This window comes from Alternaria atra (genome assembly GCF_907166805.1).
Source record: "Alternaria atra isolate CS162 genome assembly, contig: 21, whole genome shotgun sequence".
Lineage (NCBI taxonomy): Eukaryota > Fungi > Ascomycota > Dothideomycetes > Pleosporales > Pleosporaceae > Alternaria > Alternaria atra.
In genome coordinates, this window is record NW_025091319.1 from 5,685,201 (window position 1) to 5,711,099 (window position 25,899).

The following is a 25,899-nucleotide window of genomic DNA, read 5'->3' on the forward strand; positions in this document are numbered from 1 at the left end:
TCTGGGGTTTGCGTTGATGAGCGACGATAGCGTTTGATACACAGTAAATACTTTCACATCTCTTCTAGTACGTAGTGGTAATCGATGACGTCTACGACCAATAAAGACTTGTTCTTGTGAAATTTGTCATTCGCTATGAAGTAGCAAAGGTCGAGAGTGACGATGTACGCGTGATCGCGCTGCCACGTGAAGGCCTAGCGCGTTATGGTGGGGGCGCTACCCGCGGACCCTTGCCCAGGTGAGACGGAACAACAAACATTAACGGCAGCGTAATTCAGCACGACAGCACATGCAGCCACCATGAGGATTATAGAACTTGTAATCGATGTAAGTCCGACCGGACAATGCGGTTGGCGCTTTCTAACACGTCTCTAGGGCTACAAGTCATACGCTGTCCGAACAGTCATCTCTGGCTGGTAAGGCTTGTTTACGTTTCTCTTGTGAAGAGATGAACGACTGACGACTGGCCAGGGACGAGAGCTTCAACTCAATCACAGGACTCAACGGATCCGGGAAGTCGAATATTCTCGATTCGATATGTTTCGTACTAGGAATCAACAATTTGAGCGTGGTGCGGGCGCAGAACTTACAGGTGGGTGTGGACGAGAAGGACTACACGAGGCGGGAGGGCTTACAACACTGCAGGATCTCATCTACAAACGTGGCCAAGCAGGCGTTACTAAAGCGAGCGTTACTATCGTTTTCGACAACCGCGATAAATCCAAGAGCCCCGTTGGCTTCGAGGAACATGCGCAGATATCGGTGACTAGGCAGATCGTACTCGGCGGCGCGAGCAAATACCTCATCAATGGACACCGCGCGCAGCAACAAAGCATACAGAACCTGTTTCAGTCTGTGCAGCTCAACATCAACAACCCCAACTTCATGATCGCACAGGGAAAAGTCATGCAGGTGCTGAATATGAAGGCCAAGGAGATTCTGGCTATGCTGGAGGAGGCTGCTGGAACACGCATGTTCGAGGACAGGCGAGACAAGGCCTATAAAACTATGGCAAAGAAGGAGATGAAGGTGCAAGAGATTACAGAGCTGCTACGAGACGAGATCGACCCGAAGCTCGAGAAGCTGCGAATGGAGAAGCGCGCATTCTTGGACTTCCAGCAAACGCAGAGTGAGCTCGAACGCCTCACAAAACTGGTCGTTGCGTACGACTACATACGATACAACGAGCGATTACAACAGTCTGCCGAGGACCTCGAAGCAAAGAAGCAAAGGGCGAAGGATCTCGACGAATCTTCGGTGCGCATGAAGAAGGAGATTGAGAACCTTCAAGAGGACATCAAACAAACAAAGGAAACACGGGAGAAGGAACTGCGCAAAGGCGGTAAGTTCCAAGCACTGGAAGAAGAGGTGAAGACGAACTCGCATGAGATAGTCCGCCTGACGACGGTTCTGGACCTGAAGAGGACAAGCATGGCCGAGGAGGTAGACAGGAAGGAAGGCATTGAGAAGAGTGTCAAGGAGCTGGAAAGGCTACTGCATGAGAAGAAGCAGACGCACGAGAAGTTGCAGGAGAAGTACCAGACGGCTCATGCCGAGTTGGCCAAGCAAACAGAGGAGGTAGAGAAGAAAGAAGAGCTTCTACAAACCCTACAAACCGGTGTGGCATCTAAGGAAGGCCAGGAAGGCGGTTACCAAGGCCAACTGCAAGACGCCAGGAATCGCGCCAGCGCAGCCGCAACTGAACAGGAGCAGAGCAAGCTTAGGATATCGCATCTTGAGAAGCAGATCAAGGAGGACGAGCCGAAGGCGAAGAAGGCAAAAGAACAAAATTCTGGACTCCTCAAAGATCTCGAGGTATTGAAATCTCAAGCCAAGAAGCTAGAAGCGGACCTAGCGAAGCTAGGCTACAACGAAGGTCAAGAGGCGGACATGTACCAGCAAGAATCGCATCTCCAAGCGCGCATACGGGAACTTCGACAGCAAGCAGACGGTATGAGGCGACAAGTTGCAAACATTGACTTCAGCTACAACGACCCCTCCCCAAACTTCGATCGGTCTCGTGTGAAGGGTCTTGTCGCTCAGCTCTTCACACTTGAAAAAGAGCACACTAGGGCAGGTACCGCTCTGGAGATCTGCGCTGGTGGTCGGTTGTACAACGTCGTCGTCGACTCGGCTGCCACCGGCAAGCAACTTCTTGAGAACGGCAGGCTGAAGAAGCGAGTGACAATCATCCCGCTCAACAAGATTGCGGCCTTCAAAGCATCAGCGGAGAAGATTGGAGCAGCCCAGAGGATAGCCCCAGGCAAAGTCGATCTTGCTTTATCGTTGATCGGATATGAGCACGAGGTCAACGCCGCCATGGAGTACGTTTTCGGATCGACGCTCGTTTGTGAGGACGCCGAGACCGCTAAGCGCGTGACTTTCGATCCTGCAGTGCGCATGAAGAGTGTCACTCTACAAGGAGATACTTATGACCCTGCTGGTGTCTTGTCTGGTGGTAGCGCACCCCAGTCTAGCGGAGTGCTCATTACTCTTCAGAAGCTTAACGAGATCACGACAGAGCTCAGTTCACAAGAGGCCCAACTCCGGTCGTTGCAGGAGACCATGGCTAAGGAGAAGAAGAAATTGGACGCGGCACGTAAATCGAAGCAGGAGCTTGATCTCAAGAGGCACGAGATCAAGCTCACAGAAGAGCAGATTGGCAGCAATTCTTCGTCATCGGTATGCGGAAGCTGACGTTTGAGACATAAGAATATTGCTAATTGTGTATTAGATCATCCAAGCTGTGGAAGAAATGAAGCAGACCATTGCTCAGCTCAAGGAAGACATCAAGGCGGCAAAGATTCGACAAGAGGAGGCCAGCAAGGATGTGAAACGCATTGAGCGCGACATGAGCGAGTTCAGCAATAACAAGGACAGCAAACTTGCCGAACTACAGTCATCGCTTGACAAACTTAAGAAGGCTCTGAACAAGAACAACGCCTCCATCAAGCCCCTGCAAACCGAGATGCGCGAAGCTATGGTGGAATCTGAGCAATGCGGTAGCGATCTTGCGGCAGCACAAGAGCAGCTGGAAGAGGTCCAAACCAACCTGCAGTCTCAACAAGCAGAAGTGGATGAGCTGCTGGCTGAACAATCTCGTGTACAGGTAAAGTTTACCAGAACGATGTTTTTACTAGTGTTAACTTTGCTAGGACGCGCACGACTTAGCTGCAGCCCATTTGAGAGATGAGCAAGCGAAATTGACCGGTTTCGATGAAGAGCTCCGCTCGCTCGAAGACGCTATCAAGTCGAAGAACTCATCCATCACTGAAGGTGGTCTAGAGAAACAAAAGCTCGGCCACGAGATCGAGAGGTTTCACAAAGAACAGGAAGGTGCAGCTGGCCATGTCAAAGCGCTCGAAAAGGAGTATGAATTTATCGCGAATGACTCGGAGCTTTTCGGGCGCGCCGGAACAGTTTATGACTTCAAGGGCGTGAACATGAACGACGCAAAGATTAGGCGGAAGTCGTTGGAAGAACACTTCCAGCAGAAGAAGAACAAAATCAACCCGAAGGTCATGGCTATGATCGACAATGTTGAGAAGAAAGAAGCAAGCCTCAAGAGGAATATGCAAACAGTCATCCGCGATAAATCGAAGATCGAGGAGACTATCGTCAAGCTTGACGAGTATAAGAAGGAGGCGCTTCACAAGACGTGGACGATTGTCAATCGCGATTTCGGCCAAATCTTCAACGAGCTGCTACCGGGCAGTTTTGCGAAACTGGACCCTCCTGAGGGCAAGACGATATCTGACGGTCTGGAAGTCAAAGTCATGCTGGGCAAGGTGTGGAAACAGTCACTGACAGAGCTGAGTGGTGGCCAAAGGTATGCACTCACCCGCACACCCCCGAAAAACACGCGCTAACGTCTCTTAGGTCACTTATTGCACTATCTCTTATCATGGCTCTCCTCCAGTTCAAGCCTGCGCCCATGTACATTCTGGACGAAGTCGATGCCGCGCTGGACCTGTCCCATACACAAAACATCGGTCGTCTGTTCAAGACCCGCTTTAAGGGATCGCAATTCATCGTCGTCAGTTTGAAGGACGGCATGTTCCAAAACGCAAACCGTATATTCCGCACACGGTTTGTTGACGGTACTAGTGTGGTGCAAGCCACTTCGGGCAGCTCTGGATAAGTACTGATGTTTGTGTTATGCGTTATGAGGCATGCTTTGGATACCCGGTGCGCATGGCTTGGATTGCGGGTTGGGATGATATCTGTATAGGCTTGCATAGGATGGCGTTGGCGGAATCTTGTTTATGACACTAATGTCCTAGTTGGGAAGTTGGGTATGCGCATCCCCGGCGTGACTGGCCGCTTTCTCGTTAAGATGTCTTGTCCTCCATATCTCCTTCCCGATGCGGAGACTGAAGGTACAGGCTTCCTCTTCATCTCAGACCTGAACAGCACCGTACTTCCTACAATCGCGCGCCATCTATTCTTTCTGCGCACTCACTTACGAAACACCTATTGACCTTATCGACGAATCACTTCCGACTATATCCACAGCTGAATGTTTGATCAACTGGGCACGCACGCGGTACATTTGTACTAGCGGCTTTCATCGCCGGCCCGCACATGCTATCAGCACCATTGACCAGGGCCCATGCAACCGATACCTCAGTGCATCCGTCCATCGACGCTTCGGAAGTATCAGGGCTATCCGCATCCTCTACACACAATCTCAGTGGCTTCTTGGGCCAGAGCTCGCCTACTTCTCTCACTAGACATTACACTTCGCTCCAAGAGCATGCCGACCAGATTACTGGCAGAGAGAGTGCAGCGAAAGACGAAGGGCTCACTCCAAGACAAGTCAATAGGCGGGAGGGGTTTAGCTGGAGCCAACAACCGAACCTTGAAGATGAGAGGAGGCATAGTCGCAACCCGATGCCGATAGAGCAAGAACGGCCAAGCTCACCTCCACCACTCGAGGAGATCGTTCGCAGAACGACCATCGACGATGCAGACCATCTCCAGAACACCCAGCTTCGACACATGGACAGTATGGAGTCACGCGCTTCTGGAACTAGCCATCAGACTGTTTCCATCGCTGCGTCTACGGAAACTAGTGATTCCTACATCCGCGATAATAGAAGATCCTCTATAACGGCTTTTGCCAAGGGCATGGTACAGCATGTACCCAGCTTGAGAATGCTGCATCCTCAAGAGAGCAAGGAAGACCAGCAGCGACGAGACTCTGGAGATGGAGCTTCCATGAAACTGCACAAGAAAGATCGTGTGCTATCATTTGCACCGCCTCCACTCGTCAAGTCGAAAGAATCATATGAGAAGGCGTCAAAACCATCCGTCGTTGTTGAGGAGCCATTGACACCAGTAAGAGCTCCGTCAACTCCAGTAGATGCTGCAACTATACCATCGAGCCCACACTCGATCCCAAAAGGCGGACTCCGAGACCGCAGAAAGGTCAAACTTGATCTCTCAATGCCAACTGAGACGCCAGACCTACCCGCTCGCGGCCGTTCACCCATGGATATAACGGGCAGTCTCGGCGCCCCACGCGCGAGAAGTCCGAAAACACCATGGGTTCGGAACGAGCAACCAAAGTGGGAGCCAGCCATGATGACTAAGTCTGCGCCGATTCCTGAAAAGAACTACATCGGCGACAACACCTCGGCGCTAAGAAACGGCAACCATGGTGGCATAGGCCTTCTACCCGACACGGATATAATCTTCTCTTCACAAATCCCAAAGTTCGAACGACCGCTGCCGAAGGTAAGAGATCGGTGCTATATCAGCCGTCCAAAGTCCAAGAGAGCGAGAAGCGGCAGGAGTGACAAAAGTGGTACGAGTGCAAGTGATTCAATGCTAGCTCAGACACCGGACGGCAACTGGACACCTGCAGAAGAGAAGGCGTTCAAAGAGCAACAAGCCCAGACGAAAGTAGAGCTGCAGAAGATAGCTTGTGAATCCAAGGCAACCCGCTCACGACGCTGGACGTGGCGGGGTAAAACTTCCAGTGAAGATGCTCCTCCTTCTTCTCCTGGACCAACGGAACCTATGAGCCGCCGCTTCTCTATCAACCCATTCAGACGCTCAAATCGGATCTCGGACCAGACCGGTGCAGAAGCAACCAAACAACCAGCCTCATCTCCGTTTCGTCCTACTCGCGGCAAACATGTACCTCCACCAACGTCCCTTGCACATATTCATGTCCCGCCTACTTTCATTCCACCTGGCGTTCAGCGTGTACCCACGCCACCCATGTTCGATGCTAATGGTGAAGTCAAAGGCAAGTTGGCAGATTTCTTCTTCGATGTCCAAGGCGGCGGCGGCATGAACATTCGTACGAAACACAAGCCCAGTCCTGGAGGCTACTGGGACTCTGATGCTCTGCTCATGAGTCTATCAAGCGACATCGACAACTATGAAGACGAGGAAAAAGACGAAGGTCCCGAAGGTCCACGCAGCGATATCGTCTACACACCTGTCGACTTTGAACCGAATGGCACACCTAGACTTACAGCGACCATGAACAACATTCAAGGCAACAACGCAGGCTACCTCAGCGTCAAACCACCAGCTAGCCCTTCATTAGCAGCAGCGTCTCCAATGCTCGGCCATGATGGTTGGTACCGCGTCCACCAGTCACACTTTTCCGATGCACCTGATGAACGCGTCCTCACAGCCCTTGCCCACCAAGAAGAAGAAGAACGCCGCAAGTTCGAATGGCTTGTCCCCGAACATCTTCCCAATAGTCCTTTGTGCCCTCTACATCAAAAGTACAAGGGGCCCAGTGCCGGCTTGTGCTACTGGCATGGACGTAGGTCCGGTAATAAGATTAGGAAGGGGGAGTATGGTAGTGTGGGAGTAAAAGCTGCTGGAAAGAGTATGAGTGGAAGTAGTGGACACAGCAAGGATGACTATTATGCTGGGGATATGGGGGTCGTCGGGACGCCGGGACTTGCGGGAACGCCTACTAGGGAGGTGAAGAAGAGGAGATTGATAAGTCTGTCCAATTCTTGAACGTGTGATGTGTTCGTTCTGCGGGGCATAAGGGTACTTGGATGATACACATGACTCAATGATTAATGAACCTATTACATTTGCATAAAAACTGAATATACATGCTGAGATATGCAAAGTCTAAGGATGCAAAAGCCGTCTACCAATTCGTTGTGCTTCGTGAAATGCGCCAGTGAATGAGGCCTCGGAGACTAAAATGAGTATGTCCGAGCCCAGGCTCCATCATATCCTAGGACTTCTTGTATGCCTCGAGGGGCTTTGGTGTCTTGCCAGCGTCTTTCCACATCTGTTCCCGTTCACGGAAGATCTGTTGTGCCCACACTTTGACTTCCTCGCTCTTGATGACGTTTGCGACCCACTGGAACTCTCCTAAATCCCGCTCGCAGTTGGACTTGCGCTCGTATTCGACCATTTGTACCAGTAGCTCGATCTTGTCGATGTCGTGTACGAAGAGTGATTCGGGTGTCTTGCTGTCTTCGTATTCCTGCCATATCGCTCTAATGTCCTGGCCATTGAGTCCGCCGTTGAACTTGCCCAACAGAGTGGTGCAAATGTAGTCCATGGTCGCGGCTTCTCTCCTGCTCTTTTCCTCCTTGGACACTCCATCCACGGGCGTGATATCACCGACAAGCGCCTCGGCCATGTCGTGAATGACGGCCATACGACAGCATCTGGCAATATCGAGTTTCGAGCCCAGGGAGGCGGGGGCCATCATAGTGAGGATGCTCATGCGATACATGTGATCGGATATGGACTCGCCGTCTCCGATGTGGAAGCGCTGCCATCCCGCACGTTTGGTAGTCTTTAGGCGCTCCAAGAGGTGGAAGAAGGGGACGGGTGAGTCGGTGTGTTCGGCATAACGGGGTGTGATATTTGCGAGGACTATAGAGAGCGTTAGTCATGTAGTACGAGGATGAAATAAGTATTAAGAGAGGTGTCGCATACGGGCAAGCTATTGCTTGTTCATGACATACCACTCTCGATAGACCAATCCTTCTCCTGCACTTTGTTTGCGTCTAGTACGCCGGCGTTGGGATCGGGCACGCCGTTGACCTGGGTTGCTTCGTCGACTGTCATGATCGCTTGATATTGCAAGTAAAGGCTGAGAGGATGTGGTGTATTTATAGAGGCACGATTGTGACCGCGATTGACGTATCAACGGTGACTGTTTGCTAAGTGAAGGATAGTGGGACAAATGACCAAAGTCAAACCAGGAACAGAAGGCGCAGACGGCATTATCGATACCGTGTCCGTGCGCGCAATAAACATGATCGCGCTAAGCCTCTTTTATCGTTTGTGTTAGCGTTAACACTCATGCTTCTAAGCTGCGCTGAACCTGCGATAAAGACTGCGGGAATTATTACTACTTTTTACTAATAGCTAGTGTAGTAATATAGGAGCTATCTCTTACTATCTTCTGTAGTGTGAAGCAAGTACTATTGCCTGAAACTACCTGTGCGATAGCTCCCTAAGCGTAGCCCCTTGCACCTAGGTATACCTAATCTAACATTAGCCCCTACCTATCTGTAATACTCAATAGATAGGTAGAGGAGGGGTTGGGTACCAGTCTGACATAAGCAAACTCAACCCCAACCCATTTACCAGCGTACACACTAGTACAGGGCGGATGTACGTCTGACCTTCAACTCCCAATACATCCCGCTAGAATTTGTTTGTTTAGCGGACGACCCAAGGATAAAGGGCAATTCTGCAAGGGTTACAGGCGGGGAATCTCTATACTTTCCCCTTATTAATTCCTACTGAATACAGGTTATGCAGGCGATGGTACCACTGTGCTGCGCCGAGGGCATTTTCGAGCGTTATACTGGAGTGACTGACATAGTGAGCAGCGGCTTGGAGCTTTCTGGCGTGGCTTTTTGGCTTGCAGCTGCTGATCAAATCATTCAAATTGGGAGGGTACACGCTGCATTGACTTCTTGTTTTCGATAGCCCAGGCATTATTGTAGTAGTCCGTCGCCTTCAGCGGGTCAAGTAGGCATGGTGCACTGGTCCACCCTTCTTCCTGGCGCAGATGTCAATGACTATAGAAATCAGTTAAGAAAAGCTTTGCGTTAGGCTTCTTTAGACGATGCGTAATCATTCGGTCGCACAGTAAACCCATTATGATATGAAACATGCCGTCAAAGGCATGAGGATCGTCATTTCCATGATTTCTTGCTTTTTCATGCTGCTTGATGACGAGACGTAGCGCATGTCTCGAGATGCGGCTGAGAACATTGGCATATAATCGCCCTTCAGCTGCATGCAATGTCAGAACTGAGTCCTTGACACATTCCAGTTCAGTCTGCCGGAGCTTGTCGTCCAGTGCCATGGAAATGCGCCTGAATGCGAATGTGAGATTTTACACTGATGATGATGCAATGTATGCCTTTACGAAATTATGAGCTTCTTCACCTCGTGACGTGCTCGTGTGGCTGAAATGGATATGTTGCTGAGCCCATTCCGCAACGAAGCACTCCTTGTAGAGTAGCCATGTGTCGTCCAAGTGATTTAGTAGGACTTTCTTTCCAGCAGATTTCTCATGTAGCTAATCATTCCGGGTCTTAAGCGTGGCGATTGATTCGCTCCTTATCACATCATTCCAGGCGCCGTAGGATTTCTGCCGTTCTTCCTCCGGCTGACCTTTGTAGTGTTTCTTCGCATGCGTTAGCACGTTCTTATTGAGGTGCCAGATACACAGTAGGTGTGGTGACCGTGGGGTGGTGTGCTGAATCGCTAGATGCAGTGCGAGATCTCGGTCAGTCACCAAGGTCGGTACATTCAATTGGGCGTCGCGGAGGAATCTTTCGAGAGCCCAGGCGTAGTTGAGTGAATCTTCAGTTTGCAGGAGACAAAAGGCCGCTGAAAAGCTAGTATTGGTGAATGTAGTGCCGACAACGTGGAACAATGGCATACCATACATATTCGTTATGTATGTGTTATCGAGGGAAAAGCCCTCACAATATTGGCGTGCCAATGAAAGGCCAGTCGGATGCGCGAAAAAGAGACGTTCAACATGGCATTCAGCGCTCTGGAAGAATGTAAAAGACCAAACCTTTTCAGTCAATTCGTCCTTCTGAAATTGAATAGGACTACGACCAGCGAGCTGCTCCATGCGCAGTTTGTGGCGAGCATTACACCTCCTTTCGAACCGTCAAATTCTCAGAGTGTGACCGACGCAATGAAGCCATAATCAAACGAGCAAGGTGGCCCAAAGCAATGCCTGTATTGAGGACGGCAGCCTCAGAGTCCTGCATTCTTCGAGCCATTAGATGCGCTGCTATGTTTGTGCTTCCGGCGTGATTGTGATTCGGATTGACCACTTTCAAACACCAATCTCCGTCAACATTGCTAGCGCTCACCATGAAGGGGCACCTTGTTGACATGTTAGAGTGCTGCGATGTTTAACGTCGGTACCCTCTGCATATTGTTTCTTGGGCTTGCGTCCTCTGTCGCATCGGAATCGCGTGTAACCGCTTGGCCGCGCGTCTCGTATGCTAACCATATAACCATCTTTTATAGCATGGCTTAGGCTCATAATAAAATCTTCTTTCGACGTAGAAATGGCTTTTTCTGACAGCGCGAGCATGCTAGACTAATGGATGACTTTTGAAGTTAATTACGCGTTGTCGTCAGCTAATAAGAAGCCGGGTGGGCGCAACTGTCAGGCCTGACTGATGATATATACTATCCTGCACCGTGATTAGTAGTTCACTGATCATATGTACCTTTTTGGTTGCATGGCGTAGTGGTGCAGGGCTGCGTCTTGACATCTGGCTGGCTACAGGCTTGGAATATAGCGGCAAATGCGACCAATCTATGCCGTCAAATTTGTCGGCAAAGCGCTCATCAAGACGTTTGTCGCTATCCTCATTGCCATCCTCGTCGTCCTCAGTTGTAGCAGCCGTCGCGGCACTGCTGCCCTCGGATGGCGCTACGATAGCGGCTTCAGGCTGGCTCTTGCGCAACTGCGACTAGAAGGTGGACGTCTCGGTGGCCTGGGACGCGGTGATCGCCGGGGCTTTACTCGGTGAGAGACGCTGAGCTGGCTGTTGGCTTTTGTCGATGTCGATAGGCTGCGACTCTATACCGTTTCCGTGCACACAATGCACGTCGTCGGTCAATGCACGCGCATCACCAAAACGGGCTGCACAAAATTAAGGCTGTAGAGCCACACAAAAGTAGTTATCATAAGGCAACTTAGCAGAGTACTCTATAGACCTACGCTACACAATTTCTCACCAGTTGTCGTACGAGTAGGGGCATGTGTAGCGATCGTCCTACAAAGTTGTAGGACTGTCAGATGAAGTAAGCGATACTGCATCATGGACGGTATCACCTATGTATCACCTAGGTATCACCGATGTATCAGGTTTATGTTCAAAAAGGAGAGAGAACAAACCAACGAAAAAGAGGAATGAATCAAGACATAATCCATCATCGCAATCAAAAACTTCTCCTGAGCTCATTTTCAGCATTTTGATCTAACAAGGACATATGATAACTTGGCTAGCCAATAGGAGCTTGGGTGAGTTAGGGGTAAGAAGAACGACTCGTGTGCAGAAGAGGAGACTGTAGTTAGCTAAAGTGTATAACTATACAAGGTGGGAAGTAAAATACAGCTTTTCTAGCCTATTCTCTTCCTATTAGACATGCCTCCGCATACTACAAAATTATCCTACAACAATATGCCCTAGGGACGCAGAAGGAGCATATGATGAGCTACACGGAGGAGGAGGAGGAGGAGGAGGAGGAGGAGGAGGAGGAGGAGGCTGCCATACGGGTGTGAAGGAGATGAGATGGAAGTGGGGTATATAGACCCCTGAGTGACCCTAACCAGATGAATGTAGCTAATCAGATATCCCCTCTTATCCGTGTAGTACAATACAGGACCTTAGACCTCGGCATCACACGAAAAGATCATACATATGATGATCACTACATATGCCCTAGGTGCGGGTATTGTGTACAGAGAATTAGGAGAGTGTATGTTGTATTGTTTGTAGCATCCTAGCTGAGCTGATACAAAGGTCATCGCACGGCGTTATTAGTAACAAGTTTCCCCACAGCGCTTGGCTTGCTACAAATATATATGCTCTATTGAAGCAAATAAATGGCTTCGGAGCATCTGCCAATGGGAAGCCGGGTGGGGGCAGCCACGCTAAGCGGTTGGTCCACTAGCAGTCACCGTCTCTATTGCCAGTACTTAATCGTCTAGTTACTAAACGGAAGTAGAACTATATAGTAACTTCTAGTCCCCTCAGACAACCTTGTTCTGTGTAGTCCTTTAGCTGTTTACAGTAACTTAGCATACCTTCGCCCCAGGGAGCACCTCGAGCAGCCTTGATCTGATCTGCAGTCTCGGTCCGCTTATCATTCTCGCCCTCGTTGTTGAGAAAGCCGGGAGTGCATCCAAGTACACCGACGTACCACCCGGCCCTTACCAAGATCTCAGCTGACCAAGCTTCTTCGGCTTCTGTTGTTACCTCAAGTGTGGTTTTGTCACCAACGCCGTTACCCTCTTCTCGTTCTGCCTTGGACAAGATGTTGGCAATATGCGAAGCTTGCGTGTCAAGAACATATCGGATGTTCACCGTGAGTCCACCTTGCGAAGCTCCAAGGAAGAACAGGTTGGGGAAATCGTGCGTTGCGACGCCATGAAGTGTCGAAGCACCTTTCTGAGTCCACTTATCATCAATAGACAAGTGGTTGCGTCCGAAGATCTTCATGCCGGCTCGGTAGGCTGGACTGCCACTCCCGGCCACAGGCGAAGCGAAGCCCGTGCCCAGTACCAGCACATCCACGGGGTACTCGGTGCCACCACTCACGACGGCATTCCCAGTAAGTCTGTCGATTCCTTTACCGTTGGTATCGATAAGCTGAACGTTGGGCTGGTTGAAAGCGGGTAAGTAGTCGTCGTGGAATGTGGGAGTCTTGCACCAGACAGGGTACCAGGCTTTGAGTTTCTCAGCTGTGACCTTGTCCTTGACAACCTCGTCTACGCGCGCACGAACCCTCTCCGAACGTTCCACATCCCACTCATGCATGCGCGACACATGTTCAGGCATCTTGTCCAGGGCGACGATACCTGGCGAGCCGAAGGCTGCAGCATAAGCTGGCATGCGTGTCCAAGAGTCATTTACTAGATTGTCTCCATTGGGTGTGTTCATCTGGTATGAGATCAAATTCTCTGACCGTTCCTTCTGCCATCCCTTCTTGGCAGTCATATTTTCCCATTCGAGCGGATCCGTATCCTTTTGACCGCGGACGTCAACATTCGAGGGAGTACGTTGGAAAACGTAGAGCTCCTTTGCCCACTTAGCCAGCTGCGGTACAACCTGAACGGCGGTCGCTCCTGTTCCGATGATGCCAACCCGCTTGTTCTTCAACTTGTCGAGCGTCCAGTTATTAGGTGCGCCTCCAGTGACGTTGTAGTCCCATCGTGCTGCGTGGAAAAGCTTGTTGTTGAAATCGTTCAGTCCTGGCACGTTCGGCATGTGCGGATCGTTCAACGCCCCCGAGGCTGACAAAAGGTACTGTGCCTTCGCGACGACATCCCTAGCATTTTCCTTTCCCATGGGTCCCCTGTTCTCTGTCATACGGACTGTCCATCTTTTCTCAGCGTCGCTCCAAGCCGCACTCTGAATCTTTGCGCGGAATAGACACTTGTCTTGCAGATGCCACTTCTCCGCAATCCTTTCTGCCTGTTCTCTTAACTCCGACCCATGAGAGTATTTCTGTCGCGGCATGTAGCCCGTCTCCTCCAGCAATGGCATATAAACGTAGCTTTCGATGTCACACATGAGCCCGGGATAACGATTCCAGTACCACGTACCACCGAATCCGCCGGCATGGTCTACGAGGCGAATATTGTCGGCAGAGAATCCTGCTTGAATCAAGCGTACAGCCAGCAACAAGCCACCGTAGCCAGCTCCAAGGATAAGGAATTTGACAGACGCCCCGGACGGCAACGGGGACGGAAGGGCATTGAGACGCTCATGATCGACCCATGGGTCATTTGCCAAATGAGAAAATCGAGCGGTCTCGGAAACCTTTATGAATTGTGCTGCACCTTCAGATCGCAGCCGCTTGTTGCGTTCTTCGATGTATTTGGCCCGCGTGACTGGATCGATAGCTGCAACGCCAGGAGCATCGGTGAAAGTCATGGCTCAGAGGGGTGCTTGTGTAGAATATGATAGGCAGAAGCGTTAGATAAGAGAGATGAAGCAACGATCTATCCGAACGTATTCTTCTGAGACAGCAAATTTGCCCATATATATTGGCAGAAACGATGCCTTTGTGGCGGAGAGACGGAGCGACCAAGTTATTGGAAGGAGCTATCTCATGTAAAGGTAGCAACGTATCACTGGTGTGATGCCTATATAATCCGAGTCCTCCATAGCTTTCAATGATAACTCTTACACTCTAACAGGTTATGAGCCCGGCGCTCCTAACAACATCGCCCTTCATACCTTACAGTTGCATCATTGCATAGCCATACATTGTGAGCTGTCCTAGTCGTTATCGTGGTTGAGAAGCTGTGAGTGGATGAACTGAAACACGTTATCGCACCACGGTACATCCAACTTCCACCCTACCCTACACCACAGTCTTTTTAATCTTACCCTGCAATTACCTTACCGCAACTTCTTTACGCGCCGCAATCTACCAAAGCGACCGACACATACCTGCCAGACATGGCTACCACATTCAACTTCAAGCTTGACCCGTCGTCACTGCCTAAGCTCGCCTCACGCGGCGAGAACTACACAGAATGGCGCAACAGCTGGACAATAGCGTTCAGGTATGCCTCACTCCTTAGCATCGTCAACGGAAAGAAGTCTAGACCCGCTACTAATGCAGAAGGTGAAGTATGGGACTCACAGAATGACAAAGCCCTTGTCATGATCCTGACTTCTGTCCACTTAGATCTCACCCTTAACGTGGCTTCCTGTGATACCGCAACGGAAGCCTGGAAGTTCCTGGCTGGACGATTCGATCGAGACACTGGTAACACATCGATCTAACTCTTCCGCCTCCTCACTAACCTGCGCTACTGCGACGGCGACGACCTTCGCAATCACATCGACACCTTCCACTCATTATGGACAAGGATGTCAAAGCGATGCGCAGGTTCCTTACACAAGGTCGCTCAATCTATGCTGCCTATCTTTACTTCTGACGATGTTAAGGGTTCATTCTTTCTGATTACCCTCCCGGACACCATGGATCACATTGTCGACAATCTTAGCACGCGAGAACTCACTTCCTTCACCGCTATCGAACTAAAGCTCCTCGACCTTGCTGAAAAACATAGCCTTGACGTTGACTTGACCGCCTATGCTGCGACTAAGTCGCAGTAGAATGGCAATAAGCAGTCACAAAGAACTGGCGCTTTATCCTTCCAGCTAAAGCCTAATTTGAATTAGCCCTCTTCCTCTTCTTCCCGCTCGAATACCTACGCTCTAAACGAATGCACATGGTGCTGGAAACACAACTACACGTTTGTTGGGCACATCTTTACAGATTGCAACCGGCTGCGAGAGCACAAGGAATACAACAAGAAGAAGTCGACCGGCAAGAATGCAGGACTAAGGAAAAAGGCAAAGGGCAACAAAGCGTCTGAGGTCGTATCTATATCTGATGGAGATGACTTAGACATGGAGGTCAACGCCTTCCCGGCGTCAGTTGGAATGATAAACGCACACGGCAAAAGACTGCGTGAGGTTAGTGCACACATTGATACCCTCTCCACCAGCAGCTCTCTGTCGAACACTTGGCTATTTAATTCTGGTGCATCTCGTTATATGTCCGGGAACATCGACGACTTCGTATCTCTTCAACTAGTAAGAAGAATAATAACTGTCGCTAGACAACAGAGAATACTAATCGATGGACAAGGCACAGTTCAACTGACCTGCGTACTCCCCGATGGTTCAACTCGACTTTCAGAACTGACAAATGTCCTCTTTAGTAAGGAACTTAGATCTACTTGACTCTTTAGCTGGCCCTATGTTTAAAACAAGGGATGCGAAATACAAGTTAAGGGAGACAATCTGTATCTCACTAAACTAGATGGCAAACATTCTCTTTGGGCAATATACCGGCACGGCTTGATGGAGATCTAGACCATCGATTCTAATGCCCTAGATCCCATACTACAATCCGCTTTATCGTTATTCGCCTTATATTAGGAGTTCCACTATGCTGTTGGACATTTTCATGTTAATAACCCTGAGCGCATATACTAGGATTTTGAATCTGTACCTAAGCGCCTAGAGGGTTTCTACTGCGACGAATGTTAATTAGCTAAATCCACACATTAGAAGCCTAAGGAACGCATAGCTTATGCTATTCATCCCTTCGAGAACATCTACAGCGACCTCTCTGGAAAGTTCTCTCAGCAGTCAATGTCTGGATCCTGTTACTTCCTGACTTTTATTAATAAGGCTACTCGCTACTTATGGGTCCGCTTCCTTAAGACAAAATTGGAAACTGCTCAAGCTATTTAGGACTTTATCGCCTTTGTGAAGTTACAACACAAGGCTGACATCCGACAATTCACGACTGATTGCGGCGGCGAGTACATATCCAAAGATCTCAAAGCAAAGCTTGACAATCTCGGCATCGTACATCGCTCAACCCCGCTATACAGTCATGAATCCAACGGTCTGGCAGAGCGTTTTAACCGCACGATTGTCACATCAGCTAGAGCTATGATCTCTGAAGACAAGCTCCTCTTCCTCTGGCCTGAAGCTATCTCAACTGCCGTCTTTCTTAAAAACATCGCTCCGCATAGCGCTCTGTCTGACACCCTATATCACAAGCTTATAGGAAAGAAGCTATTAGTAAAGCACCTTCATCCTTTTGGTTAATCTATGCACGTCTACATTCTAGTTGAGACTAGGCTACTAGGTACTAAACTCTGCCACCGCACAGAGCTGGGCATTTTCGTTGGTTATGGAAAATCCGTCAAAGCACACCGCATCTATATCCTAGACCGCCATGTCATCCTGGAATCACGAGATACCAACTTCAGACCCTGGGTTCCGCCATTATCAGCTCCGGTTTTATTATGGGAGCTTAACACTTAGACCGCAGCATAAGATGACAACTCTCCGAGGGAGGACAATATGAGCACAAAGCCACCGCGACTAATGCTTACGAAGAACTCATTAACTCAGCCTCAAGCATCTGAGCCTTCTTCCCTATCTAGTCCTTCTCTCACCTGTAACTAGAACCTGAGACAACCGTGGCGACAGCTTGGCACGCAATCCGGATCAGCTTCCCTAACGAGACGCCGCGTCAATTTAATCACTCCTACATCCCCTGTTACAACTCGCGCCGGCCGGATAATTAAACTGACGGACAAAGCGAGAAATGCTTAGGGAAATATGGTTATAAATGCGCAGGCAATGCCGTTAGACCCTCTAGACAACCTGACCGACATCTGTGCTTTTGGACTTACTGCCCTAGGCATTCCGCAGTTATACCTTGAAGCACAGCGATCTTTACACTGGCCACAATGGAAAGAAGCTATGGACAACGAGCTTACCGCTCACGAATCTGCTGGCACTTGGAAGGACACGAACGATGATCTAAAACGAGCAGTTGGTTCCCGCTGGGTATACAATGTCAAACTCGACCAGGAAGGGAATCTAACTAAGTTTAAAGCAAGAGTTGTTGCTTAGGGATTCTCACAACGACCCGGCTACGATTATTTTGATACCTACTTACTAGTTGTCCGCTACGACACCCTGCGAATGCTAATGTACATGGCGGTACTGCTTAACTGGGAAATCCACTAGATTGATTTCGACACCGCATACTTGAACGGAGTGCTCAAGGAAGTCATCTATATGCGCCCTCCCCTAGGATATGCAACGAACAGCAAATACCTAAAGCTGTGTAAAACCCTCTACGGCCTCAAACAATCTGGTAGAGAATGGTGGCATACGCTTAGCAAGGAACTCGAGGAATTGGGATTCCAGCAGATGAAATTCGACCCTTGTGTCTTTACAAGTCTGTACCCTTACCCACTCGTTATTGCTGTGTACGTTGATGATCTGCTACTCCTGGGTTATGGTTAGCGCATCTAGGACTTTAAATCCGTTATCGCTACGAAGTTTAAATGCAAAGATCTGGGGATTGCCCGCTACCTTCTCGGAATCGAGATCAACCAGTACGATGACCGGATCACACTTTCGCAACCCTCCTACGCTAGGAAAGTTCTTTAGAGATTTGAAATGAGCAATTCCAACGGACGCAAAACCCCACTTGATCCGAACTCAATCCTTCCTCGCTCTTCGACCAACCCAGATAAAGATCTAGTTGATGAGAACCGCCGCCAGACTTACTAACAGCTGACTGGGTCAAGCAATTACCTTGTCATCGGCACCAGGCCTGACCGAGCTTACACCAATGTTCTGCTTAGGACATATAATTCCAATCCCTCAGAGCTACACCACCGCATCGCATTACAGTCATTGCGTTATATCCAATATTCCAAGGATCACGTCCTCACCTTTAGACAGCCAAACCCAATGCCAGAGATCCAGGAAGTCAAGATCTACTCTGACGCTTCCTGGGGTTCAGATCCAGACAACGCCAAATCCTTCCATGGGTATATTCTTCAGATCAATGGAAGCACAATATCTTGGTCTTCCAAGCGTCAAGCATCTGTTGCGAAATCTACTTGCGAAGCTGAGTACATGGCATGTTCCTACGCCGCTGCACACCTTGTCTGGACTCGCCATGCACTTGAAGAGCTATTCGGAGATTCTCTGCGTTTTAAGTTTATACTTGCGACAGACAACCAGGCTGCCATCATCCTAGCGAAGGACCAACGTATTAGTGCACGCTCGAAACATATCGCCATTCATTATCACTTCGTTAGGGAGAGATACCTTGATAAGGAATTCGAGATAGAACATGTGCCATCTGCATCTAACATCGCCGACATCTGCACAAAGGGATTGCCGCTACCGCTCCTCAAGAGCATGAAGGACATGATGGACTTACGCTAATTATACATTCGACAGCAGAGGACTATTGGAAGGAGCTATCTCATGTAAAGGTAGCAACGTATCACTGGGGTGATGCCTATATAATCCGAGTCCTCCATAGCTTTCAATGATAACTCTTACACTCCAACACAAGTGACCGAATGACCGAGTGACTGCTGGATCCCACCCGGCGCCCACTTGTTCAAATCAGACTTTTCTTTCTCCGACGATCGCTCGCAACTTTTGGATGACAGGCCGAGATTTCTCCACATTGTCCTTTATGTTCAATATCTCGGAGTAACGCGCCAAGCCTTGAGAGAGCATGCTCGTCAGTGAGAGCTATGACAAACAATCAGTTAGTGGCATAGATTCTACGGAGAAAGAAAAAACCTGTCTTCTGCCCCCAAGGTGCATGCATCAGATGAAAGAAGATAGCCAGGGCCCGTGGGGGCACCGTACTTGCAGGCATGGGCTTGACGCCTATCTGATCACAGTCCTCTGTATCTGTGTCGAAGGAATCAACCAAACGCACACCTACTAGTAAGGAGAAGGGGAATCTTCTGTACCTATAGATCTACCAGGTGCTAAGCGTCTGCACATGATTTCGTCTTCGAACATGCAGCCGTTAAGCCCCCGTTATGACACCAAGCGACAGTGGTGGGGAGACTCGACCTCGAATCTCGAACTGCAGGTGATCGCCGCTCCATTAGGTGGTAATGCTTCACTCCAACCGCCTCCACTGAGTTGGGTCTTTCGGCTGGTGGATTATGGGTGTGGGATGACACGACTCGCTACTTCCACTAGGCGTCCGCTAGACGCATCTGATAACCTTAAACAAACGTTGCGCCGCAGGCGCAGTACTATTCATATGGATGTACGGAATGACGTGGCACACCAACGCTGAAATTTTCATCTGATAACCACTGGTCTTTCGTAGCGCGGACACGAACTTGATACTCATGCACAGTGTTCCACCCGGATCGCGGGGTGACCCCCAGCTCAAGATCTTGGCAGAGTAGTCTAGGGGTATGACAAAGCGTGCGTGAGGGATGCTAAATGTTTACCCGCTTTTGCTTTTCTCTTGCCACGAAAGGAGACAATCTACAGACACAAGGCTGGACAGATACACGATATTTTTTCGCTCCAATTACGTACTTCCAGGAAGCCGCTTGTCTAACTACCTTTATAATTCGATGATCAGGCCACCTCTAGGACTTTTGTCGCATGAGGCAGGTGGGAGTACGTGCATGCTCAGCAGTGTTTTAGTTCATGGTAAGTGACACGAGTTTGAGCTTTGACACACCTCCCAAGTTGATGATTGCCGTGCCTCTCAGCCATCCTCCGATGGCGGCAACATTAGTAGAACAGAAGCTTGAAAGTTTCGGCCGATGCTCCGAAACTCATGTAGAGATCACAATGGCGCGAGAAGAGGGTTTCACAGAGGAGTGTTACACGGGGTTAGGCTATACTTCTCTAAGCTCGGTCCGTACTAAGGCGAGGTAGACTAAAGCGGTAAGCCGTGCGGTTTGTCTGGCGATTCGTGTGGAAAAGAGTTATCGAAGTTAACCAAAGGTAAAGACAATCTAATTCTATGTGCGATAGAATAACTAGTTGACAATCTGTGTAAGAGATGAACTATTTGAGTTGACCACAACGAGTGTAATAATGAAACCTTTCCATCCTTATATCCTCGTTGCCATGTCCTTTTGCCATCACTGCCATCACAACCTAATCCTTGTCTTGCCTGATGTCCTTGATGGCCGTCTTTACTTAGACGCTGCCATCACATACTAGCGCCTGATGGTTGGTCTTGGCGTGATGCCAATCACGTGATCCTTGCGCCCCGCGCAGATCATTACCTTCTGACGTGGCGGTAGTTGACCTTCAACCCGCGACCTTCGTCAAGGAGAGAATCCTTCGTGTTACTTGTAACAAAGAGCGGGTTACGAGCCCATGTCCATCGGTTGCCCCCTGTGAAGTGTAGGCGGGTTGGGACAATCATGAGATACATATAATCAGGCCTGGTTTGTAGCTAGCCAGCAATGATGGGCTCTATGCACGCTCTGTTCCAATTTACCCTCATTTGCGTCCGCCGTCATCCTTGAACTACGAATTTGTCAAAGGAGGGTGGGCCACCCTGGAGTGGGCGACTTCGGCGCATCATTTTTGACCACAAGAATGAAAAGACTTCGTTCCGCAGCTGAAAGCCTATCATGAGACAGCATTTCCAAGCTCTGAGCAATAAGAACGGAAATTGAGAAACCTCGGATCAGTCCAAAAGTTTGCAAAGCATAACCTCAATATTGTTCCAACATAGAAGGGCTCAATTAGATGCTTACAAAACGTATCTAACAGCAGTTCCAATGCTAGTACCTTGACCTTGTATAAGACACCAACAACGGTCTAGATACATTAGATAAGTCTCACCATGGGCTGCCGGAGAGCTGTAGTGCGGCAGATTTGTTCAGATACGACGCTCAATCCACACGCTCTGCGGACCATCGGTCACCGCATTCCTTTCCGACTGTCACCAAGAAGGTTTGGCCACATCGAGCTCGAGTAAAAAGCCTACGATCGATTAACACTCTTGCTCTTCGTCGTAGCCTTTCAAACTCTCAATTTAATACAATGTCTGTCTCGTTTAAGCTGCAAAGCGCTGCCCCGTTGGCTCCAGGACATAGCAAAGTCAACCTCTTGTCGACATGACAACATTGACTAGTGATGGCGTCTATCTTTTTTTCATACAGATTACCGTAGCAACCTCCCAGTACAGCTGCTAAAATGCCTCAAAGCTGCGCTTGACGTGTACAACCAACACACTACAGCATTTGATCGAGAGCATTCACGCGATAACTCTCGCTCCGTTGGACAAGCTCTCCATGTTTTCCTTGGTATACAACCTTGCCTTCCTCGATGAGGAAAATTACATCAGCCTTTGCGATAGTGCGAAGCCTGTGTGCGATGGTGATAACTGTTACTCTTTGGGTTTTGACCGCTTGTTCTAGGCCTGACTCCAGCGCCTTCTCGCTTGCAGCGTCAAGGGCACTAGTACTCTCGTCAAGGAGCAAGAGGCGAGGTCTACGCACTAGAGCGCGTGCAATGGAGAGACGCTGCCTCTGGCCTCCAGAAAACTGCGAGCCATTGGCACCACATTCCGTGTCATAACCTTGCGGAAAGCCCACAACAGTCTCATGGATGTTCGCGAGCTTGCACGCCTCGTATAGCTCCTCATCAGTAGGATTGTGGCCTGGCCGGGCACCAAGCGACAAGTTGAAGCGTATGCTTCCCTGGAAGAGAGCATTTGCTTGTGGTACGTACGCTATATCGTCCCGAAATGAGGTACCGTGGTAGCGTGATATATCAAGGCCATTAATTGTAATCGTTCCTGACGTCGGAGAGTAGAATCGCTCTAGGAGAGCAAAAACTGTACTTTTTCCGGCTCCAGAAGGACCTACCAAAGCACAAAATTGTCCTGGTTGTATAGAAAGTGACAATCCATTCAAGACCGGGATGTTGGGTCGGACTGGATATGAGAATGTGATGTCACGAAACTCAACTGCAGAACAGCCGTGAGACGGTTGCGATACAATGGTGCCAGACAACGCTTCAGTATCCTTTTTCTCGTCTCCTAAGCCAGTCGATGCATTAGACGACCCCCCAGATAAAGAGCCGGAGGGAGTATGCTCGGGAAGTTCAAGAAGTCCACAGATACGGCCCATGGCGCCTCTAGCTTTTGAAATTTCGGGTGCTAGTGTAAATAACTGACCCCAAAGCTGCGCAGAGACGAGCATTGCCACATTGATAATGAAGAATTCAGTCTGGGTTGCTCTGCCCTCAAAGATAAGTTTAGAGCCCCACCAATATACTAGAGCATAGATAGCGCTGCCAGTCGAATTTGCAACTGCGAGCCAAATGTTCGACTTGAAGCATTGGATAATCATCTCCTTCCGAGGACCCTTCAGCGAACGATGATATGTTTGAACAATCTCGTCTTCGATGGACAAGGCGGCAACAGTACGAACGTTTTCAACGGCGTCAACGGTGATGGCTATGGACGCGGAGAACGCTCCGGCATGTTTTTCCGTGAAGCGTGAAATCGACCGCAATTGCATAAAGCCAGAACCAAGAAGAAGCGGAACTGTGACTAATGCCACCAAGGCGATTCTCCAATTGAGGATATGCGAGAGTATAAGGGCTGTGAGGAAATTAACGCCCACGGCAAACACCGTTCCAGCAATGGAACCGCTAAATCCCGCGAGAAGATTTCCGTCTTTAGTGATGTATTCGAGTAGTTGAGAGGGACTGCGATTGTTGGATTGGTGCCATTGCAGAGGCTGTTCAAGAAGTGTGTGGAGAGAAAGCCCGCGGGCCTTGTACATAAGTCTTTCAGAAAGTAGGCCAAACACGCCCCAGCTCAGAAAATGGGCGAAAAACTCAACGACGGCAAGCATGAAGTACATTCTAGACAACAAGATTCCACGAGAGCGAATGTAATCCGGCTCGTTGCAAGGCGATAGGGAGCTCATGATATTACCGAATATCAAACCAGACGCAGTGTAAGTACCGCCGACAATGGTTGCTGCGAAGAAAGCAAGCATGAGCAGTAGGAGGTAGGGTCGCACGAGGGGCCAGAGGGTTGACAAGATGGAGCGGGACATGATGTCGCAGTCAGAACTTTCAACGGGAGCATTGCTGGCCTTAGCGATGTCTCCGGATGCGTCATTCCTAGAGACTTCCTGAGGCTGTTCTAATATGGCAGCAATATTATCGTCCGGTTCGGTAGTGTGAGATTGTGGTCCAGTATCCTCATTGTGCTTGACAGATTGCAAACGAATCATGTCTGCATAAGATCCACCGAGAGCTATCAGGTTATCGTGAGTGCCTTCCTCAATGATTTCACCTTGTCTCATGACAATGATTTTGGAAGCATCTCGAATTGTTGACAGACGGTGGGCGATGGATATGACAGTTCGACCCTGGGAAGCCTTGTTGATAACGGCTTGGATCCTGAGTTCGCTAGCAGAGTCTAGCGCTGCAGTTGCCTCATCCAGGATCAAGATTTTAGGGTCGCGCACAAGAGCACGAGCCAACGCAATGCGTTGCTTTTGACCACCGCTGATAAGGCCACCGCCGGATCCGACTGAAGTGGCCAGCCCTAATTCAAGATGTTCGATGAAGTTGGCTGCATCGGCAAGGCTCGTAGCGTTTTGCACAAGCTGGATAATCTGAGAGACTTCTGGTCCCGCTTTCTCGGCGCATTTTGTCAGGTCTTCGCCAGATTTGACCCGCTCGACTAGGAGAGATAGGGTGTCTGATAACAAGATGTGTTCGAATTGCGAGTGAGCTGGGGAATTCACGAGACCCAGCGCGATATTTTCCAGGATTGAACGAGGCAAAAGGGAGGGTTCTTGGGGCACCAAACCGATGAGACCCCTCAAGCCTTTTACATTCAGAGACTTGATGTCTGTTCCATCAAGCATCACTGATCCGCTGTCGGGGTCATAAAAGCGAGTGACAAGGCCAGCAATGGTTGACTTTCCACTTCCCGAAAGACCAACGATCGCGGTGAGCTTCCCAGCTTCACACTGAAGTGAGATGTCTTTGAGGACCGGATGTTTGGGCCTTGAAGGGTATGCGAACGAAACATGTTGTAGGGCAATTGCTCCGTTGACCTCTGAGGGCTTGTCGCCAGCAGAAGATGTGCTATCGATGGAGGGCTCCTGGTCGATTTCTTTTCGTAGTCGATTGAATGCAGCCACGGCGCCCCCAAAAATGGGAAGCAGCGGAGCCACTTGACTCAAAACAATTGCACCTGTCATTTGTCAGAATCGGAATGTTTGGGCCTTTGGGAAGTACCTACCATCCACGAGAATGAAAATGACAGTGCATGTATCTCCGACCGTCATACCTCCGGTACCGGTCTCTATAAAAGACGCCACCTTCCTGCTTCCTTGCCAGTACGCGAGAGCATTTGCAGCGTAAGCAACGAAGTACAAAGTCCCGCCCTGAATAGCAGCGGCAACCGCTTTACGGATACCTTGGTCTCTTGCACTGCGGAGATAACTCTTGAACTTTCCCTCAAGCTTAGTATTAGCTCCAAGAGCGTGCACAAGACCGATATGGTTCAATCCTTCAGAGGCAATGGCGCTAGCCGATGAGAAGTGGCCCGATACGGTGGTTGTGTACTTCTGGACATAATGTCCTCCTACGATAGCCATTAACAGATAGGCGGGGACAAGGGATAGTAACATGGCGGCGAGCTCGTAATCCTTGATAAAGGCGATGATGTATGCGGTGACACAGAAAGAAACGCATGTGAGGAAGACGCCGACTTTCTCGCAGGTTCCGGATTCGATAGCTTGAATGTCGCCATTGAGACGCGAGGAGACCTCTCCAGCTTGGAGATTGTCGAAGAACGAGATATCCTGGCGTAAGAGACTGCGAAGGTAACGGTCGCGGATACGCTGAGCCAACCTTTGGGATACAAGGTTCCAGCAAACTATGTGTGTATATATTAGAAAGAATAAAGTCACGGCGATATATACAAGCAGGAGGATATTGTCATTGATGCTGTCCATGGTGCCAGATGCTGAGGCGGCTTGACTGTCGCATGTCGCATCATTGAGATCATCAACGAGCTGACCCATGACAATTCCAATCAATGGAAATGAAACACCTGCGGCCACAGCTGCAATGACACCCAAGCAGATGCATAGTTTGTCGACCCATGTTGGCTCAGCATAGAGGAAGAGTTGTATGAAACCGAAGAAGGGCTCGATGGAGCGTTTAGAGGGTCTCCTGACATGCATGATGCACGCAGGCGAGGGCAGGATAAACGGCTGGGGCAGAATTTAAGGATGAACAAGACACAGGACTGTGGTGAAGAATCATAAGAAGTGCAGTG

At 49.6% G+C, this 25,899-nt stretch overlaps 7 protein-coding genes across 7 annotated transcripts; 4 read left to right on the forward strand and 3 right to left on the reverse strand.

Annotated features, from left to right (window-relative positions):
- Positions 1 to 300: 300 nt before the first annotated feature.
- Positions 301 to 4,141, forward strand: ALTATR162_LOCUS2319 (uncharacterized protein; the record flags this gene model as incomplete). The annotated part of the gene is made up of 7 exons (XM_043309923.1): positions 301 to 327; positions 376 to 416; positions 472 to 592; positions 646 to 2,682; positions 2,735 to 3,109; positions 3,156 to 3,829; positions 3,880 to 4,141. The coding sequence occupies 7 exons, from the start codon at positions 301 to 303 to the stop codon at positions 4,139 to 4,141; spliced, it is 3,537 nt and encodes a 1,178-aa protein (XP_043165858.1).
- Positions 4,142 to 4,584: 443 nt separating this feature from the next.
- On the forward strand, positions 4,585 to 6,990 carry ALTATR162_LOCUS2320 (uncharacterized protein; the record flags this gene model as incomplete). Its single annotated transcript, XM_043309924.1, has 1 exon — positions 4,585 to 6,990. One exon carries the CDS (start codon positions 4,585 to 4,587, stop codon positions 6,988 to 6,990), a length of 2,406 nt encoding a protein of 801 aa, XP_043165859.1.
- A 229-nt stretch (positions 6,991 to 7,219) lies between these two features.
- On the reverse strand, positions 7,220 to 8,067 carry ALTATR162_LOCUS2321 (uncharacterized protein; the record flags this gene model as incomplete). The annotated part of the gene is made up of 3 exons (XM_043309925.1): positions 7,220 to 7,872; positions 7,936 to 7,942; positions 7,996 to 8,067. The coding sequence occupies 3 exons, from the start codon at positions 8,065 to 8,067 to the stop codon at positions 7,220 to 7,222; spliced, it is 732 nt and encodes a 243-aa protein (XP_043165860.1).
- Positions 8,068 to 12,227: 4,160 nt separating this feature from the next.
- On the reverse strand, positions 12,228 to 14,156 carry ALTATR162_LOCUS2322 (uncharacterized protein; the record flags this gene model as incomplete). The annotated part of the gene is made up of 1 exon (XM_043309926.1): positions 12,228 to 14,156. One exon carries the CDS (start codon positions 14,154 to 14,156, stop codon positions 12,228 to 12,230), a length of 1,929 nt encoding a protein of 642 aa, XP_043165861.1.
- A 531-nt stretch (positions 14,157 to 14,687) lies between these two features.
- ALTATR162_LOCUS2323 (uncharacterized protein) lies at positions 14,688 to 15,017 on the forward strand (the record flags this gene model as incomplete). The annotated part of the gene is made up of 1 exon (XM_043309927.1): positions 14,688 to 15,017. One exon carries the CDS (start codon positions 14,688 to 14,690, stop codon positions 15,015 to 15,017), a length of 330 nt encoding a protein of 109 aa, XP_043165862.1.
- A 3,516-nt stretch (positions 15,018 to 18,533) lies between these two features.
- On the forward strand, positions 18,534 to 19,016 carry ALTATR162_LOCUS2324 (uncharacterized protein; the record flags this gene model as incomplete). Its single annotated transcript, XM_043309928.1, has 1 exon — positions 18,534 to 19,016. One exon carries the CDS (start codon positions 18,534 to 18,536, stop codon positions 19,014 to 19,016), a length of 483 nt encoding a protein of 160 aa, XP_043165863.1.
- Positions 19,017 to 21,814: 2,798 nt separating this feature from the next.
- On the reverse strand, positions 21,815 to 25,804 carry ALTATR162_LOCUS2325 (uncharacterized protein; the record flags this gene model as incomplete). The annotated part of the gene is made up of 2 exons (XM_043309929.1): positions 21,815 to 24,807; positions 24,856 to 25,804. 2 exons carry the CDS (start codon positions 25,802 to 25,804, stop codon positions 21,815 to 21,817), a joined length of 3,942 nt encoding a protein of 1,313 aa, XP_043165864.1.
- Positions 25,805 to 25,899: the final 95 nt, after the last annotated feature.